Here is a 20,066-nt window from a genome sequence, read left to right on the forward strand (position 1 = left end):
AATCTCCAAAGAGGAGAGAAGGGTTTGCACTTGCATGCACACTCATTGAAAATTGATTAAGCAGTAAATATTAACAACTCGGAATCATAAATTGTTCAAGCATCATGTAGAGATCAACAGTCTGAAGTTAAACATCATTGAGACTTACTTTTTCTCTTAATTGTCAGCAGTGACTTTAAGTATCGTTTCACCCTAAATAGACAAGAAGCCAAACTAAAACAAAAGTTATTACATTCATATTGCACAAATTATAGACATGACAGCCATGTTTTATTTTTCCACAGCATGGATTTATGTCTATTTGAATTCGTACGTTTTTTTTGTTTTATTTTTGTTTTTTTAAAAGATTTCCCACTGAATATAAATGACAACGCAAATACGAGCTGAGGTGCACACTACACTATAAAAAACAGACCGTGTATTATTTTGGGCTAAAACATTACTCTTCATTGTAAGAACTTTAAAATATAAATAATTGACATTTATGGCACAACAAAGTAAGAAAGTTGTTTGCTTCTCTTATTTCTTTGCTGTGAAATACGGGAAGGCCAATTTTCACAACAGCAAAACTTATTTTGAGTTTACTCAGCATTTTTTTTAAAACAACACAAGATTATTTACTGCCCATTTACAACTCTATTATTTATGTGTGGAATTGATTATTGCTAAGAATTATGTTAATAATCAGGCAGCATTTGGCTGAATTTAAGTAAACAGTCAAGCTAAACTCACCAAAACCTCCTCTGGGCAGCATCGTTCTGCTCAACACAATGCTGACAGAATTTCAGAAGAAAGAAAGAAAGAAAGAAAGAGAGAAAGAGAGAGAGAGGTTTTCACATCTTTCAACACCAAATACTAAAAAAGAAATGATTAAATGATCGTTCATTTTCCCTATAGACGAACACGGAAACGTAATCAAAAGTCCATCGTAGCGGACACTTTAGTGGCCACTTGCATTTTATTGTTTGAGAAGACGGAATACAAGCCATTCCTGATTTTTGTGATGTTATATTATCCAATTAAATCACAGTGATTACAGTACATATGAATAACATGACATAGAGTAGAGGGCATTTTGTAGAACTGAAATCTCTAACCTGTTGCATTTTGGTGTTCTTCTTGTTCCAGGAAAGAGGAAACATTGCTGTTGTGTTTAATGTTGGAACAGATGACATTAACATAGAGGAGACGTCAAAGTTTGTAAACGATGGAAAATACCACATAGTCAAGTTTACAAGGAGTGGGGGTAATGCCACTCTCCAGTTGGACGATCTACCCGTCATTGAGCGCTACCCCCAAGGTGAGTGACCCACTCTCCCTCTAGCCGCATGCATTTGCTAATTCAGGTTGACTAAAATACGATCAAGCAAATGATTTCAAACTGCACTTGTTATGATTATGTAATCTTTTTTTGGTTATTCTCTTTCCAGCAGCTGTGTAGAATAATACCAGTGTTTTCATACATGCCTTAATCACCTTCTGGATATCAAGGTTTCTTAACATTGCTTTTTTTCCCCCCTTATCAAATACAACTTTGCTCAAACGCCACCCACGCTCTTGACAGTGGAACTAATAAGAGTATGTCGATTAAAATCTGCCTACATGCTACGTTCAGTGTGTTACCAATGCTTAAATGTTAATCGTGAGTTTATAGTGCAACAGTACGATTAAATGAAATTGAATTCTATGTATATAGTTGCTGAGCCTGTTGTGTGTTTTGCATGACGTTGACATAATTTGAATGGATTCCTTGGCTAAGGAAGGAGCCAGCAACACTGGTATTTTTCTGTGAAGTCTCTACATGTCAATAACATGAATGCATTTACTGTAAATGTTTTGAAATGTCACAGTCTTGATAATTGTACTAAATGAACTGCATAAGGCTTTGACAAAAGCTACTGTGGATAAATGAATGTCAAATTCTGAGTTTGCGCCAACGTACAGTGGACGCATCCTGATGCTCTAATTTAAATTATAAATCGAAATATGAGCACCCAAAGAATGTGCTCTCCAGCTCCAAATCAAGATGGTTGAGTCTGAGAGTGAATTAAATGTCTGGGCAGTAGGACAAATGTTTTTGTTTTTGTTTTTGTTCCCCCCTCCCCCGCCCCAGAATGTTTACTGACCTTTTTAGCAATGGCTGTGGCATCCATCCAAAAGCAAGATGGTCAAATGTACTCATTCTATCCTGCTCGCCTCAGGTAAAACATGGACGGTAATACTTTTGACATGTTGCAGACGGGGGAGAAAGCATGGCAGGGTGAATAGTCAATCCTGGAACAGCAAACATTGTACAGGCAGCTCGATTCTGAGCCCCTTCCACATTGCTGACTTTGTCACCTTATTTCTAAGGTATAGTCCGGACACCCGGCGGAGTAAACTCGTTTCGGCCACTTGTATCCGGGATCTGTGAGCTGCTTCCAGAGCCCCACTGGCCAAAAAAGGCCAATAGGAATCTTTCTTCTGCTCGGGGGCATCCCTTACCTTTGGCCCCTCCCACAGGTGATGAGCCCATGGGAAGAGGGAACCAGGTTGTCTTTTTGGGCTGTGCCCGGTCAGGCCTCATGGGCGCAGACACAGCCACCAGGCGCTCGCCAGTAAGCCCCACCTTCTGACCTATATCTGGGCAAGGGAAAATCGGTTTCAATGTTATTACTTATCGTGAGGGATCTGTGAGCCGTGCTTTGTCTGGTCCCTCGCCTAGGACCTGTTTCCTGTGGGTAATCCTGCCCGGGGCATAAAGCCCCAGACAATTTAGCTCCTAGGATCGTTAGGACATGCAAACACCTCCACCACGGTAAGGTGACGGCTCACGGAGGGGCATCCACTTTCCAAATCCTGAACGACTCACATGCTGGTGACCTATGGTTCTATTTTTTTAAATCTCGAAATTAGCAAGTTGATTCGGTTCATTGCACACGAAGTGCATGAAATTGCAATTGCTATCCAATTCCCTCCTTCACCTCCAGCACAGAAAGCCTTTTTTGACTCAGCCCGCCTTTCGTTTGACAAGTATCCATGTATGCCGCTAATACACTCATAATAGTAGCCCTTGGCCTTGGCCACTCACATGTCAACAGTTCCTACAATAGAGCAAAGCTGACAGCACAAATGATGGTTGGAAAGCTCAACAAGAGAAAAGTGCAGATTGCATCTGAGTGAACAATCATTGAAAGTAAGGCAATAATTGTCCCACCAGGACTTATATTGCTGTCATTGAAATCTCATTAAAAACTCTCATCCTCCATACTTAAGAGGGCCCATTAAAAATCTTTCGCGTAATTATTCTAATCTAAAATTCAAAGCTCACGCGCAGACGCATAACTACCCTTCTGTTTGCTGCAGTTCTTGCTTTTATTCTTGCTCTGCTTTACGCCACACGCAAAAGGCTGGGCTGCAACCATAACAAGAAAGGGGTAAAAAAAAGGGCTTCTTCCCCAGAGTATTGGCCATGAAAGTAATACCAACACAATGGTGTTGCCATGCCCGCGGGGCACCATGCAGCATCCTATTACGGTACCCACTGAGCATGCAGTGCACACAAAGATAATAGAGAAGTCCCAGCCTGGTCTTATTCTTTTTAGTGTTATCAGTACACAGTGCACTTACATGACTCCCGCTGCATTCAGTTCCCACTCCCCCTGTACCTTTTACGTCAAGCTGACCACCTCTGCCAGCTCTGTCCATCTTACCCACTGTCCGATTTCCCCCCACCTTGCAGTGGGGAGTCTGATTTGCTGGATACAGAGTGGGTTGGAGGTGGAGGTTATTTTTTTTCCCCCTTCAAAAAATAAAAGCTGTACTTTTTTCTGTCTCTCTTCTTTCCATGATCCTGCTCAGGCCACGTGCAAGACAGTACAATGGACACCATGGGCAAAAATGGCAATTGATTAATCCAAAACATTGCGATATTTGTCTGCCTTTGCCTTTCACATGGTCTGGTTCCACTGATGGAGGAAATGTCCCAGTATCTGTATAGTACTGACAACTTTGTTCCAAAAGACAAAAAGAAACGAATCAGACCAAATCAGGTCATTTGGGATGGATCAGCTGAATCGCCGCTGTCTGGAAAAATAGATAAGCTTGTCCACCTCATACAAAACCAAATCACCACTCGGCAACAGTCACAGGCTCTCTGTGGTGGCCTAATGAATGGACTCTACTGCAGCCCTGCGGATGGCATTGTTCATGTGCCACAGTAGGGATCAATACATTATCATAACGCGATTATGTTCTCTTTTAATTGACCCTTGTATGAGACTGACCACATTTGGCACCCAGCCAAACTGGTACAGTGCCGAGCAGAGAACAAGATTTTGCACACAAGTAGAGATTATCTGTGTGCATGGTTCAGAGTATGTCTGTGTGTTACTGTCTGCGTCTGTCTTTATTTTTGTTTGCTCAAGTGTGAGTTATCCTTTTTTCTCGCGATAGATGTTTCATTTCTGCGTATTTGCTCAATTGTAATTGTATCGTTATTGTTGCTGAAATAAACATTGTGAGTTAGTCTGTGATCCCCGGCCCCAAACTCATATTTTCAAATTTGGAAAAGGCAAATAAACACAGTAGACTAAATAGACATTTTGTTCAAGAAACTCAGGACTCAGAAATAAGCTGACTATTTCATCAACTTTCATCCATTTCAGGGAACATGTTATCCACATACACTCTGCTGTCGACTGAAACTAACATCGCAGTGATTTAAACTGTGCTTGTTATGATTATGACATGATCATCAACCCATAGTTATGTTAGTTATTGCACCATAACACCGCTACCCTGTTTTCCGGATTTGGTCACGCTATGTTTGCAATGGAAGCAGATAGCAGTTGTGACGTTAATTTCCGTCAACAGCAGACAGAGGGCGATATTGTAGAATACGGTCGCCCGGGATGGATGAAAATGGATTAATTGATCTCTTTCTTATTTCACAAGTGCAATATTAATCACAATACACATTTTACATTATGATGTACAGTATACAGAATGCACACCAGCATTTAACAACTAACACCAATTTGTCCATGTTATGTATTTATGTATTTATTTAAGCCACGTAAGAATTAAATTCTTTGGTAGCTCAGCATTAACTATAATAACGAATGTACGTCTTAAAAACAACAAACATTCCAATAAACAACAGATGACAACTTGACACAATCTGCTGCCAAATTCAATGAACTCAATCCACAAGTTTTAAATCGCTTTCACCTTTGTAGTCATTCAAGCTGATGTGATGAAAAATGTCTTCTTTTTTTTTTTTAAACCGCCACGCCCTCCCTTTCCCCCAGGTCTCTGTGTTCCAGTCTCCTCAGAGGCTATTCACCTCCAAGCATTGTTAGCTACCAGATCTTCAATCTGCACAGAGTGAATTAATATAGTTGATGGAACAAACATTGTCAATCTGCAAGAAGAATGACGCCGAGTGAATTCAATCTCGGCAGACAATGGCAAAGACGAAAGCACTCACTCTTTAGCTCGAGTGGAGTGAGCGGCCCTGACAAAAGGTTGATGCAGAGTTTGTCCTCATTTGTGCCCAATGGTCCTCCAAAGTAAAAGTGGAGGTTGCTTTCGGATATTGCTTCTCCTCCCGTGGCACTTCTACACCGAAGGACGCTTTTTAATCTGCAACAACTGTTCCCACCCAAACATGCGACAGTCACTTGTCCACGTAGCTTTTTTGTCAAATCCATTGCGTTGACCAACTATGCAATACTGATCTCTCAGCATTTGTTTTCTGTGATTGAATAGTTTTATGATTCAATGCACTATATGTATGTATTTATTTTTTTTTCAATCAGGCTATTCATGACAAGATTGGTGTTTGCAATGTGTTAGATGTATCTTTTCTTTTACAACCACGATCTAAGGGTGACATAAATTCAAGAGGTGTTTATTTTGAAAGTGGTACGTACATAACTAGCAAAAAGCATTTAAAAATGTTCAGACAAATGTGTTGGAGATAAGACAGTGAAGTGTGTTGGGTTTTTATTTTTTTTTTTAACATAGATGTATTGATCCAAAGGATGAAACCATTTAATTTCAACTAATGTAGTCCTAATTTGTTGGATAAAATAAATTAAATGTTGGTTTAAATAATGGTTTATTAAATATTTGTGACGAATACATTAAACATTTTCAATATAAAACATGTAAATGTGCAGTTGTTTCGCTATACCAGTATGAATCTTTAACCTTTGACCTGACAGATTGTAACCACTGAAATGTCTCTTTAAACTTTAAAGGCAACAATGATAACGAACGCCTGGCGATTGCTAGACAGCGAATCCCATTCCGACTTGGTCGAGTAGTTGACGAATGGCTACTCGACAAAGGTAAAATCACTGGTTAAAATTTCAAATAGAGTAATTTGATCATAACTAAGTTGTTGCAATATTTTGTAAACACTAAACCTAAAATAAAACATGAATAAAATAAATGATTTGAATAGTCCATATAATGTTACTGTTCAATAATGTATTCATTTTGTAGTCAGTTTTTTTAAATACGTGTGTGAAATTATGGTTAAAGGGACTATAAATATGAATTTAAATCTCAACATTGTTAAAATGTCTATAAATTATAGTAGCCTTTTGCTGTAAACTTTTAAATGATAACTATAAATTTAGTATTTAGTATAATTGTTTGTTTTTACAATGTGATTTATAATTTATAAATATATTTTTGATAGATTTGTGCCTTTTCATTTTTTGTGTGATGAAAGTGCCAGAAATTATAAATAGTGAACAAGATGAATTGGCGTCAGAATTTTGAAGTCCCTTTAACATATTTTGTTAAGATGTATAGGTGCTTTATATCAGTGAACTGTAACATTAAAACAAAGTGTGTGCATGCTTTGATTTTACAATGTAATAACCAATTCATATTTTTCACATAAAATGTGAAATGACCCCCTTTATGTTTTATTTCTTTGGTCATTTTGCTCTAATCACCTGTCATAGCACATTTTTCTTTTTGGTATGTACTTTTGTGTTTTTTCTCCATGCTTAATTAACCTTATTCAGTTGACTATTCTTTCTCCCGTTTGCTAAAAGGAGCCTGGATGCCTCCTACTGCAATGCCATGAATAATTTCCATGCTTGCACCGTTCCAAGTTCTTAAATTTTAAAACTTGAAGTAAAAACCTGCTTATAGAAACAAATATGAATGTATTATTTGTTTCTATAAACGATGTACCTATAGATTGCGTATTGTATTCCTTAATATATAGCATTAATATTTCACGTTTTTTCAATGGGACTAACCTTTTAGCAAAGCTGATTTTTTTTCTTTTTTGTATTTTTGTTTTTTTGTTTTTTCATAAAGCAGGCATGTCATCATAGTAACTGCAATAAATTGCTAGGGTTTGCTTCTACAACCCGTAATTTATTGGTCTCATTAGACACTGGCGAGTAATTTGTCTCCTTGTCTTTTTTATTTTATTTTATTACTGTTTTTGTTTTTTGTTATTTTTGTGTCCTTAAAATGTCGACACTCCAACAGATTTGTATATGTAACGTTGTTTTCCCACAGGGCGGCAGCTTACTATCTTCAACAGCCAAACTACTATACAGATTGGTGGCTGGGAGCGAGACCGGACTAGATCCTTTCAGGGCCAACTTTCAGGCCTCTACTATAATGGCCTGAAAGTGTTCAACATGGCCGCAGAGGGAGACCCCAACATTAAGATCCAAGGCAGTGCGCGGCTTGTAGGGGAGTCGGCTTCCCCTATAACTCCGCAGTCAAGTACTACAGCCAATCGGTCCGAAACATCCACAACTATAATGGAGCTCACCACCACCACTGCATCCAGTCGCCGGGTCAAACAGACGACACCACGAGAGCCTCAGCAGGTAAGTTGGTCTTTGAATTATTCTTTTTAAATACCTGTTCAGACACCAAGTGCACCCAAAGTGCGCAACAAGTCCATTTGCCATGTGATGGCAGAATACTGTACATTCGCAAATATTGCACGTCACCTGAAAGAAATAAGCACCATTCCTCAAGCAGACGGCTCTTTTTCCCCTTCAGGAAAGAAAACAGCTACTGTAATTATCATATTTTCCATACTATGGGGCGCACCGCATTATAAGGCGCATAGAATAGAACCTCAATAGTGGTTGAGGTTACGTTATGCGTCCACGAATTGGATCTATGCTAAAGGGAATACAATACAATACAATACAGCTTTATTTATATAGCGCTTTTACAACCGCTGCAGCTGTAAGAAGGCGTTTTACAGAATGTTTAAAATACTACGTCCAAGAAATCTGAATATTGATCCATATATAAGGCGCATCCGATTATAAGGCGCACTGTCGGCTTTTGAGAAAGTTGAATGCCTGTAGGTGTGCCTTATAGTGTGGAAAATATGGTATCTCAGTTCATATTGTAAGTACAACTGCTGTTAACAGTGTCTCAGATATTATGTTCACGACTCATTATTGTTTATTTATGAAGCCCAAAAAATCTGAAGTGTCATTGTGAATGTCTTAATTGAGAGACAGATATGATATTCGAAGATTTTGAGAAGGACGGAAACCCACCGCTTTAAAGCAACGTGATGTTCTGTCAAATCTCTAAGTAACAGTGTTTACAGATTTGACTATATTTTCCTTAATTGTGAATGTGAGGAGGCTGCTGTGAATTTTTGGTTCTCTTTCTGTGCCGTGTGATTGGCTCGTGAGCAGTACAGGGTGCTGCCCGTTCTCACCCTAAGTCAGCAAAAATACTCCTCAGCTCACCTGCAATTCAAGATAAATGGAATAGAAATTGACTGGATGAATAAATGAACGGGTGATGCGATAACAGCAATTCATTAGCTTAATTTAATTAATTTAGATAAGAAAGATTATATAATGATCTTTTTTTTGTCAAGTATGTGAAACACACAAGCAATATGTCTCCGATAGTATGAGCTGCACTAGTATTGCGGTAACAAGCAACTTCGACAAACAAAGACATGACACATAAGTACATTCGTAATGTAAAGGCCTCATTTGTGCAGTACTAGCACCCAATTACAGCTGTGCAACAATGCAGAGAGTCATCAAGTAAAGATAAAGTGAACGCTGGTGCTATAATGGCAATTCTATTGAGACGGTGGTGCAGCTGATGCAGATGATCGTGCCACCTTTTAAAGTGACCAGTAGCAGTAGGCTAATTGTGATGCAACTTTGCATGTGCGGTGATGCATAAAGCCCTTGAGCACTTTAACGTGTCTAGCGCTATGGAATATTGATCAATAACAGTTCAACGTGTTTGTTGAGAGCTGAAGCTACCTCGATAAGTACAAAATTGGCAAACATTTGAAAATGCCTCAATGGTATTTGAGTCACCTGCTTTGGGAGTTGATGGCAAGATGGAAGAAGCTGTTTTTCATGTCTGCTGATTTTGGAGTGCATGATTCGATAGTGTCTACCTGAGGAGAGGAACTGGATGAGGCGGTGACCTTTTCCCTGCCCTTGTCCGAAGGTGTGAGTGAGGTACATGATGGTGTGGAGGTGGGCCGGTGTGGGGAGTGGGGGTGTCATTTCTCTAACTCCTCCTCTAACTGGTGATATCGCCATTTGATGTGGATTTATCATGTTGTAATATTAAAGGCCGAACCCACAAACCAGTTTACAGAATACCGTTTTGGTACATCTGTTAGAAAATTAATTTTCAGTATATTTCATGACTCCAACGTCCTCTAAAGTTATTACCCATTTTGTAATATCCAAAGTATTCTACCCACAATGGTTAATGGGTTAAAATTGACAGATTATTGAGGTCTAAAATACGGATTCTGCTGCATCACTGTTACAAGGCTGAGTATTCTTCATTAATTCATTCTAGACACCATGCATATGAAGTTGCAGATCGGGGTTTGATTGATCAATAAAACCAAATTAGGATAATGGTGTCGTCTGTTTGTACTAAAGAGAGCGTTGTGTTGATTCATTTGATTAAAGAGGTGTTCTGTTATGATGGCAGCGAGATGAATGAGGCATACAAAATAAATGTGCAGTGGGAGATGTCATTGTCTGTGCTTTGATTCTACCCGACGACCTTTCCGCTGAGAGCTCCTGCAGTGGGACGTTTCAGTCTCAGGACATTGCATTGTGTCTGGCGTGCGTACAAAGAGATGCATTCAGAGTCCTTACTCAAGAATCTGTCTCATTTTTAGCATTATCCAACTGGTTCAACCCTCCTCTGATGGCCATTCCAATTCAGGATTTTTGGTCCTTAAACAATCTTCATATGACACCGTTTTTATCATCACTGGCCCCAATGAGACTATGGCAACAGTTAATATGTTTCACATTCAGTTAAGGGATTGTTGCATTCATTCATTTGCCCTCCAATGTATTGTATTTCTTGCCTTTAAATGTTAGATGCAAAATTACAGCAACTTTTCACTCTTCCTGTCACAAAACCTTAGGTCTCTGTAGTCGCAATACATCCAACAATCCTTGAGAGAAATCACATTACAGAAACAATTAAATGACAGAAACAAAAACCAATACTACCTTATTATTGAAATGTCAATTATATTTTAGGTTAAACCTTGCATCATTACTTTGAGGAATCTTCTATCAGGAAATTTCTGACACATTTTACCATTAAAGGGGTTATTTATTTGTACTTGTTAGAGCATCCCTGCTAATATTTCCATTGCCCCTTAAAATGTTTTTGAAATCCCATTTGAGGTTTTTAATTTTTATTTTTATTATTATTATTCAATTCAGTGGGTCTTGTCTCATGCAAACCATTCAATTCACATTGTTCTTTTCAAAACCCCTTGTGTCCGCTTATGCTTTATTACCATAAATCCTGACACCTTTTGGTTCACCTGGGAAGATATCCACAAAATGAAAGCTAGAGACCTTACCACCCAAAAAATAAGAATGGATTTTCATGTTATTTGAGTATTCAACCTTTTGACATACCGGTAATTAAAAGACCAATAGCATTGCAGCTCATTCTTCATACTACTGTACAAAGGTATGCACTGTGTGTGTGTGTGTGCGTGTGTGTGTGTGTGTGTGTGTGTGTGTGTGTGTGTGTGTGTGTGTGTGTGTGTGTGTGTGTGTGTGTGTGTGTGTGCGCGTGTGTGTGTGTTTTATTTGCCTCAGAAAAATTCCAGTGCCACTTGACTTTATTTATGGTCAGATTTTAATCAAATTCTAACAAGCAAACAAAACAAAAAAAAATCAACAACAACAACAAAATGAGAATGCTCTTATTTGGTGCAGCCAGTGAGAGCTCTTGACAGTGATTGTTCTTCATCCCTGAGATGAACGGCAGAGTCCTGGCCTGTACACAAGTCCCAGGGATAGACACGATTTAAAATACTGCAAGAGTTTTTGTATTCTGTTGTCTCATCAAATCTGACACCACGGGGCTCTATTTCCGTGTCCACTACAAGTCTGGTGTGTGCCGCAGTGGCAACCTCCACAGGATACAATTTTTTTTTTCCTCAGACCTGTGCAAGCCGGTGCAGCATGGCACATTCTAAAAAGGGCATTTTACACCGTTGTGGGTGTGAACACAGCCAACTTTAATGCCACCTGTGAGAGGCACGCTGATAGTCCTCGGCCTGGCAGCAGAAGACACAGATCTGCTTGAGTCCTGCGGCAAGTCGAGGTGTGCAATGTCCGTTGATAAAGATCAGCAAGCAGCTCTTCATGAGTGGATGATGTAAAGTAAACACTTGGAGACCGCCTTCTACCCCAATTGGATGTATTGTGTGTGAACCAAATTCCAAAACCAGGATACGCCACTTTTGACACTCGAGTGCAGCTGCGCTGTTTACAAATATGCATAGATCCCCATGTGTCAATAATCTTTTATTGTGGATAACCTGGTAAATGGAGTGTGTTGCACCCATCCTTTTTTATAATCATCTATGCACTTCTTGTAACCAATACCTACAGTATCTGCCCTTAGGCATCATTCTGATTGTCTTGGTCCTGCATTGGATTATTGTTCTACAAGTGAAGTCTGCAATCTTAGATTCAACACTAATCCTGAATGCTCCGGTTTTCAGACCCGAGCTTTATCTGAGTTTGAATCACTCCTCAAGCAACTAAACCTATGCAGTGCAGACTCTTCAAATGCAGATTTATAAGATAAGAGACCTGCGGATTATTTGGTTTTAATATTGCCTGAGATCAAATCTGGCATTACATTTTTAAGCATAATAGTCACTCTTAGCTATGCTATAACCACTTGAGAGTGAACTATTAAGTATGCATTGAATGTATTTCAAGATTTTTTTTTTCGTGATCTTGGTAAAATGGCTCAACAACTACAAGACCTGAACTGGAGAACTGAGATGTATATTGTCACTTCAGACATGACCATCCTTCGAGCTCCTTTTCTAATTTTCCTGAGAGGTAGAAATATAAATGTATGTTTTTGTCTCTGTACATCTTTAAACCAACTTTGCCTCATATGGTATACACTCACATCTGACAATTATATTGTTGTACTTCAAAACTATATCCAATCCGCCCATCCATTTTCAATAGAACTTGTCCTCACTATGGTCGTGCTTGCTATGCCAGTTGACTGGTCAAGAACCATGATACGTGACTATTTGCCAGCCAATCACATAGGATACTCTGTTATATCATAGTAAAATGTTTTTGATCGTCAGCTATGGCGTGACTTGTAATCGGTAATCTTGCCTCAGTGTGCCTCAGATCCGGTCACACCCTCTTGCCCACTCAGGGCTAACATATGGCAGGGGAGCTGCGACGGTCCCTGGCCTGCAGAATGTGCACCCCATGACAGACTAGATCCATCATGGTGTCACCAGAGGCGCTTATGGAAACTAGCATTTACTATGATGCTGTACACACAGTGAGGCACATGAGTGCGTTACTAACAGAGTTTGAACACACACACATCAGCACGCATTGAGGTGTTTTCATGACTTGATATATATACACCGTCCAATCAGAGCAATCAGCAGGGTGAATAGAATACATTTGCTTTGCTCGAGGATTTGCTGTTTTCTCTTTTCTTTTTCTGTGCTTTTCATTATTCAAAGAAACCAAAATCGAAATCTTCCTTTGGGTTCTCGCACGGTAGCATATCAGAGGCCAAGAGATTGTCCTACTTAAAATGTTTGAATGGCAAGAAAGAAACTTAAGTGGTTTTGTGTGTGATGTTTTATAACAGAGCGATATTGACACTAACACTTTAGAGCATGTTTTATTGACCATTTTGTCCTCTCACAGGGCACCGGCTCTTATGATTTGCAGAGGAAACGAGCATGAGAGAGCGCTTGTTAGAGAGGCTTATTTATTATGAATATGAGCATTGTGCCAACTACTCCACTGACACTCCTATCATTAAAAAAAAAAAAAGTGATGTACAGTAAATTTTCAAAAGCTTATGTTTAAAACCTCTGCTGTCATATTTCAATGTGTGCCACTCAAAGGAGAAATGAATGTTTTATTTCAACATTGGGTAAAACCCATAATTAAATAAATCCCATGAGCTTTTACACAAATAAGCATTTCATGCACCATACCGACTGCATTACGAGCAGCATGGTAATTCAATCTGTGAGAGCCCAATAGTTCTTTGAATGGCACCTTGATTTCATGTTATTTGCACCATCGGTTCAAGAGGTTTCAAACATGGAAAATGGGTCACCATGTGCTGACATGGTCATGAATCAGATCCTAAATCACGTGAAAAATCACAGTCTTCACGCAGCTCTTAATTTGACAATGCATTTTGATGAAATACTGGTAAAAAGTACCGTATTTTTAATTGTGCCAGGAAGTATTCCTTCCTTTTATTAAAATGATTACAGCATTGATTTGTGTGAAGTCAAGTGTTGATTTGCAATTTTCAAGACTATCCTCCTTTAATATATTAATGAGTGTCTTCTTACAGCTTGTCATTGGTAAATGAGGCAGAAGAATTCATGTCTTAGTAAATTAAAATGAATAAATTTTAAAAAACGTAAATCAAGAGTTGATCTGCCAAAGATCTGTTTGGGAAGTGGTGCCTGAAAATGCACATTGTCTTGCCTTCGTGCTGCTGACTCACAAAGTTGCTCATTCTTGTTTTTGGTGTTCATTCTGTGGAGAAGAAAACCTTGGAGGCAGGGATCTGATTAGATGGATGCTCTGTGGGAGCCACATAAGACCCAACCTACTGTTGGAGGGCAAAACGGCTTTTCCGTTTCTTTGTTTTCTTCTTTTGGTCTGGTTTCTCCGTTTTTTTTTCTTTGTTTTTTTTTTTAACATTACAGATGGGACTTGAGCCTTCAGTAGATTTATCTCCGTCATGGAGGAATCTATATTAGGATGACAAATTTGTTCGTGTCACCTGATGAGGGACTGAGACTGCATGTCAAGAAGCAACCCAAGTCAGAAAGACAACGATTTGGACCCAAGTGGCACATTCCTCTCTTTTTCTCTCTCCTAAAACACACTTGTGCATGTTTGGGTTTATCTTCTATTTTTAGCTTTCGACACTGAACTAGATTGCTAAAACGACATGAGTTTGTTAGACGTGATTATAAGCCAATTCTTTCTTTCTTTCTTTCTTTCTTACATTTCTTCACGTATTCTTAATTTGTGACTCCAACTAGGCACTTCTCTTCTCTTAGAGGAGATTACAACCAAGGTGAGCGAGGGATTCACACAGAGCTCCAGATTCGATTTCAGATAAGGAAAAATGCCCAAGCGTATTGCGGGGGAGGCACACTCCAGTGGAGAGAGACTTTATCTGAGACGTGTGTTACTGAGAGTAAGGGGGGCAAAATATCGTGTGTCATGTTTAATGCGCTATGCATTGCAAAGATGCAAATGATTAAAAAAATAGCTGGAGGTAGGCTTCATAAATTTGATGTAAAACATTTCTGCAACAGCCACAATTAGCTAAGAAATGAGAACTAATGATCTGCTTGAGGCTGTAATCAACATGCCGGAGGATCAATTTGCTCTGTCTGCGCTCAGCCATATGATGTTACATTCAAAGATGTTATTCAGGCAGTGAACACAAATGTTATTCAACACACTTAATAGACATACACTGACTGATAAAATTGAATTCAAGAGCTGGTTTAAAAATTCACCTTTTAGAATATTTCCAAAACATATCTCTTACCGACATGGTGAATGGGATACATTATCTGTCCCGGAAATAGCCCACGATGTGGTTTCCTCTCATATACAACCACACAAGTTCGATAGATGCTGAGGAATTTACATTTACACTCTGTAAGTGCCTCTTTATAGACAATCGTTAATAAGGTTTCTGAGGAGAACTTTTGTAAATTCCACAAAGCAGAAAATGCTATGAATCAAAAAAAAAAAGTTGTCCGTTCACAGTCGTGCTCTTGGGTTTTGAGGGGAAGCACGACTCATAAGCGCACACATGCATGCATCCCTGCAGTCCAAAAGAACAATGTTTGCTCATTCCATTTTCATAGTATCAGCAATATACTCCTGCTTTGAGCTCCTTTTTACTGCATTTATGTCACAAAACCAAATGAATTGGAAGTGTGTGTCCCTCCACTGCTGCATGAAATTGGGTGTGCCGGGTGTATGAAGCTGCCTCCCAGCACCTTGTTAGCTTGTCTGAGAACAGTGACTTAAAAGGCCCAGAAAGATGTATGGCAAGACATGAGCGCAATGGTACCAAGGGATGAGATAGAGAGCCTCAAGCTATTATTTTTTTTCTTTTGTTTATACCCTGCCCTGATACTCCGCCTGAAGTCCAGTTGAAGGAACTGCTGATTGGCTATAAATAAAGCTCAAGTTCCCTAAAGGGACGATATCTCAAATTACACAGTGAAACGACATGTTATTACGTGGCCCACCTTGAGTTAGTTGAATGCTGCAAAAGGGAGAAGGCGTCAAGATTAGTCAGACTTTACTACCTTTTGAGGAATGCTGGATTTTTGGATCAGTTCATTAGGCAGCACCAAGTATCTGATGATTTATGCCACATTTCCTCCAAAAGTGGCCCACAACAACAGTCATACCTCAGTTTTCGACCATAATCGACTCCATATGGCTGTTCGAAAAGTGATTTGTTCGAAATCCGAAACTATTTTATTAGCCCACGATTAGGGGCTAATACACTATGCAGAAATAACCAAATAAAAAGATTTGTGTAAATCACAACAAGGGTGTCTGCTCACAATGAACGTTACAAGGAGGAAGCGGAGAGGAGTCAAGTGGCGTATTCGGGTTGCTCAGTTTGATTGAAAGCCGGTTTTCGGTCGTAATCTGAGGTGTAAAAATCTAAAATTTCCTGGTCGATAACAGAGACGTTCGAAAACCGAGGTTTGACTGTAAACGACAGCAAATGAGAGATTATCTTGTGAAATATGGACTGTTGATCATGAGACCGTTCAAGATGGCGACCTCAGAGGCAGATTCAAGTGATCTTAAGGCTGAAGTGTTCCTGCAAGATAATGCATTGCCTTGTCCCATTAGTGTGTGTCCTTATATGATTAGGACCTGACAACGTAAAGGCAAGGCTAATCTTGCCAAAGTTCAAATAATTTATCTTTCAGAGCTCCGAAATGTACTGACAGGGCAGCGCCAAATTTCAAATCACAGATAACACAGCGCCATCCGCGCTCAAATAAACGCCCCCACACACGAGGCGCGAATGACTGAATACCAAGCGTTGATGGTGACGAGCATCGATGTTGCCTTGTGTGCGCCGGGCTTTATCAAGCACAAGACTACACTTCATTCTGGCTCTGTCTACACACGGCTCGAACGCCGTGTATCTTGGTTAACATAAACTAGCTGATAGCTTAGTTTTGAAGTATGCCTAGCGGCATGTCATCATGTTTATATTTAGCATTGGTTGTTGTTTATTATTCCCCCGTGTTAAGTTAGAAATTATGTTATGTTTTACCTCCTTGTTACGTTGGTATGTTGACTAGTTCTTCCTTGAATAAGTAGCCTCTTCTTTGAATGAGCTGATACGTCTCTGATAGATGAATAATTTATTCCGCTGCCCGTTTAGATTTTGAAAAACTCATCCTGTTCGGCCCACCACCCTAAAGTGTTCTTTGAGCCCCCGCTCTGTGTGACTGAGTTTGACATGTGATATATTGGAAATGAAGACGATGAAAGTGACTAATGTTATATTTACCCTGATGGGTTTTCCCTATTGTTATTCGCTCTGCCCTGAGCTATACAATGATTATCAGCCTGTAAACACCTTGCTTAGGGTATTTCTTTATTTGTCAAATGCGATTTATTCTAGCTTCTCGGTGATATGCTCTATATATAGATTATGTATTATTGATGTATCAGCTATGAACTGCTGCGACAATGCGACTCATATCGTCTTGAATGTGTGGGTCTGTGATGTTGACAGCTTGGCAGCAGGAAGAGTGTGGGCGAAGGCCAGGCTTTTTGCACTGTACTAACCTCACAGTCTGAGAGGCTCTCTCGCTCGCCTTCATTATTCCGATGAAATCCATTGAGCATCTGGGACTAAATTATTCAACACCATCGACCCAGTTACAGGCTGCTACGTTGTCATCAGGCGTTGTGATAGCTACAGTGGCTTCATCGGTTATGGCCACAATTTACTGATATTAGCATTGAATTTGGTTGAGCACAGCTTTCAGTTTTTACTATTTTATATCAAAGAAAGTGGAAGAATGGATTTGTTCAGCCTCCATCTTAACAAAAGAAACTCGATTTTGCTGTACCATTCTCACTGGTGCACTAATGATGTGTTGCTGCCAACACGAAGCTCAAGATACCAAGCCCATCCCGTTTAGTCCAGACAGCGCACTGTCACAACTGGACGCACAAACATTTCCAGCCTAGAGAAATAATAGCAAGCAAAAGCTTTGGTTTTGAGTGATTTTATGAATCTATCTATCTATCTGTCTATCTGTCTATCTGTCTATCTGTCTGTCTGTCTGTCTGTCTGTCTGTTTGTTTGTTTGTTTGTTTGTTTGTTTGTTTGCTTGCTTGCTTGCTTGCACGATCCGGTTGGTAACATAGAACATTTTTTGAGCTCATAACATAGTAGAACCTTGTGTGTCTTCAACCGAGCAGCGCTATGTCAATTAAAAGAAACAGGAGGTATTCCTGTTGCCGCAATACAGGGTGTTTTGATCTGGTTTGGATGTGTTTTGTTTCCCTTCCCCTTTCCACCTCATTATAGTTATGAAAGGTAATTAGGCATATGCAAGCCCAAATGGTATTTTAAATTAGCCTTTCTAGTCATATTCAAAAGAAATGTTCGCATCTTCTTTGGGCGGTAGGGATATTTTTTAAATGCAATATGTTAGTTAACACATGCCATCTGTGATAGAAATTCACACGTTACCTGTATGCTTTGTAACACTGTAAAATCACTTGGGGTGATACTAACGCACTAAAAAGTACTCTGTTGGTGTCAAATGTGGATTTGTGGAAAGCGCCATACAAGATGACATATGAGCATGAAATATAGAAATAGGACCTTGTCTGGTTAGGGTAAAGGTCTGATTGACTATGATTACGTGATTTGAAATAAGAAACAGCCCTGAGGAGTACGTGTTTGTCCATCTTTTGGATTGTGTAAATGAGTGTGAGTTATGGAACAGAAACCCGAGACAAAGATCAGTCTATAAGCCACATCTGCTCATGTGTTTCAGCTATGGCATCTGTTAAAGGCTACCTATATGTTTCATGTGGAAACTAGTAATAATATGACTCAATGTATGGTTTTGTTCATAAAACAACTGCATTTTCCAGCTAAATACAAATGTACAATCCGAGAGGTCTCTGCAAAACAAGACCTTAGACTGGATAAAAACAGGGTTTGCCAAGGGATACAAGAAAACAACAAGCATCCTCGGTGGAATACATTAGTAGGACAACACAAGCGTGCATCAGATAAACCCTTCAGATGCCTTTTGTGTCCTCCTGACTTTGAGCTTGTCTCCACAGAGATGTGCCGGGTGCCAAAGAGTATTCATCAAATTAGACCGCAAAGACAACAACGTGAAAAGCTATCACTCCTCACAGAGGTGCGCCAACAGGTTATCACCCTGAAAGTCTCTCTTGGTTCTGAGCACCAGTGCATTGGAACACAAAATACCCTGAACAACAACTCTCGTTCTACGTGCAATGCAAATGGGGACGAATTCATGGAAAGAAAGAAAGTGTAGTGTTCTGCAAAATAATGGAAGTCACCTTGTTGAATAGATGCCGAATGCTGACTAAGCTTTACAGAGGACATTCAGACCAGGGGCACATTAACGTCAGCAGAAAATACAGATTTGTTAAAAAAAAAAAAAGATTGAATGAAATAAAAAGCACAAATAAATATTAAAAATGCCCACCATGAATTCAAACTTCAGCAAGAAGCATAGAGAATGAAATATGGTATGTTAGAGGCGGGACCATCATTAAACAAGGAAATTAATTGCCATTTGCAGTTACCCTCATTTATATTAATGGGTGGGGGGCCAGCTAAAAAGTAGGTAACAGTTAATGTTTGTATTCATTGTTTACAATTATTGTTTACTTCTGTGTTGTCAAGTAATTGAGGAACAATTTGGGCAACCTGCAGGTTGTTTCATGTGCCATTTATGTGTATGTGTATACACATTTGTAAGAGACTGCATTCAAATCTGAGAAAATCCCATTCTGTGTGCTTTTTTGTTGTTGTTGTTGTTCTCGATGTTGCCATCACAAATATGCCCCTTAAGAGCAAAAAAATTGGCCCATTTCAAACATGTAGTGTAAATCAAGCCATGGTAATGGAAGACATTGCGCTAAGTCAGATTCGATTGCCCATATTCACTTCACACTTGCTTGGCTGTTCAGGTCCAAGTATAACCTTCTGTTGTTCGTATAGTTTTCATTCTGATCAATCTTGACAATGTCCACCAACACCTAAATAATCTCACATGACAGTGTACTTAGAGACTGTGAAAATCTTCATGCATTTTACATGAACGCTAAAAGGGGGTTTCTATTCTTGTTTTTTTTTTTTTTTGTGAGTGTGTGTGTGTACATCCCACTAGAGTGTGGTCTCTGTTGCTAAGACTAGTGGCAATAAAATGAGCTACTCTCCTTGTT

The 20,066-nt window shown here is 39.4% G+C and overlaps 1 protein-coding gene across 7 annotated transcripts in view; it reads left to right on the forward strand.

Moving 5' to 3' along the window:
• Positions 1 to 20,066, forward strand: part of LOC147199255 (neurexin-1a-like) — a 196,036-nt gene that overhangs the window by 161,884 nt on the left and 14,086 nt on the right. For 6 of the 7 annotated variants that reach the window (XM_086121384.1, XM_086121385.1, XM_086121389.1 and 3 more), the window contains 3 exons: positions 1,129 to 1,300; positions 6,246 to 6,335; positions 7,534 to 7,853. In XM_086121384.1, the coding sequence (XP_085977510.1) occupies positions 1,129 to 1,300; positions 6,246 to 6,335; positions 7,534 to 7,853 (582 nt within the window). The remainder of the gene's footprint in view (positions 1 to 1,128; positions 1,301 to 6,245; positions 6,336 to 7,533; positions 7,854 to 20,066) is intronic. The other variant, XM_086121390.1, reaches the window with a different exon arrangement.

This window comes from Hippocampus guttulatus, chromosome 10 (assembly GCF_054856545.1).
Source record: "Hippocampus guttulatus isolate MCC_2025c chromosome 10, RoL_Hgut_1.0, whole genome shotgun sequence".
Classification (NCBI taxonomy): domain Eukaryota; kingdom Metazoa; phylum Chordata; class Actinopteri; order Syngnathiformes; family Syngnathidae; genus Hippocampus; species Hippocampus guttulatus.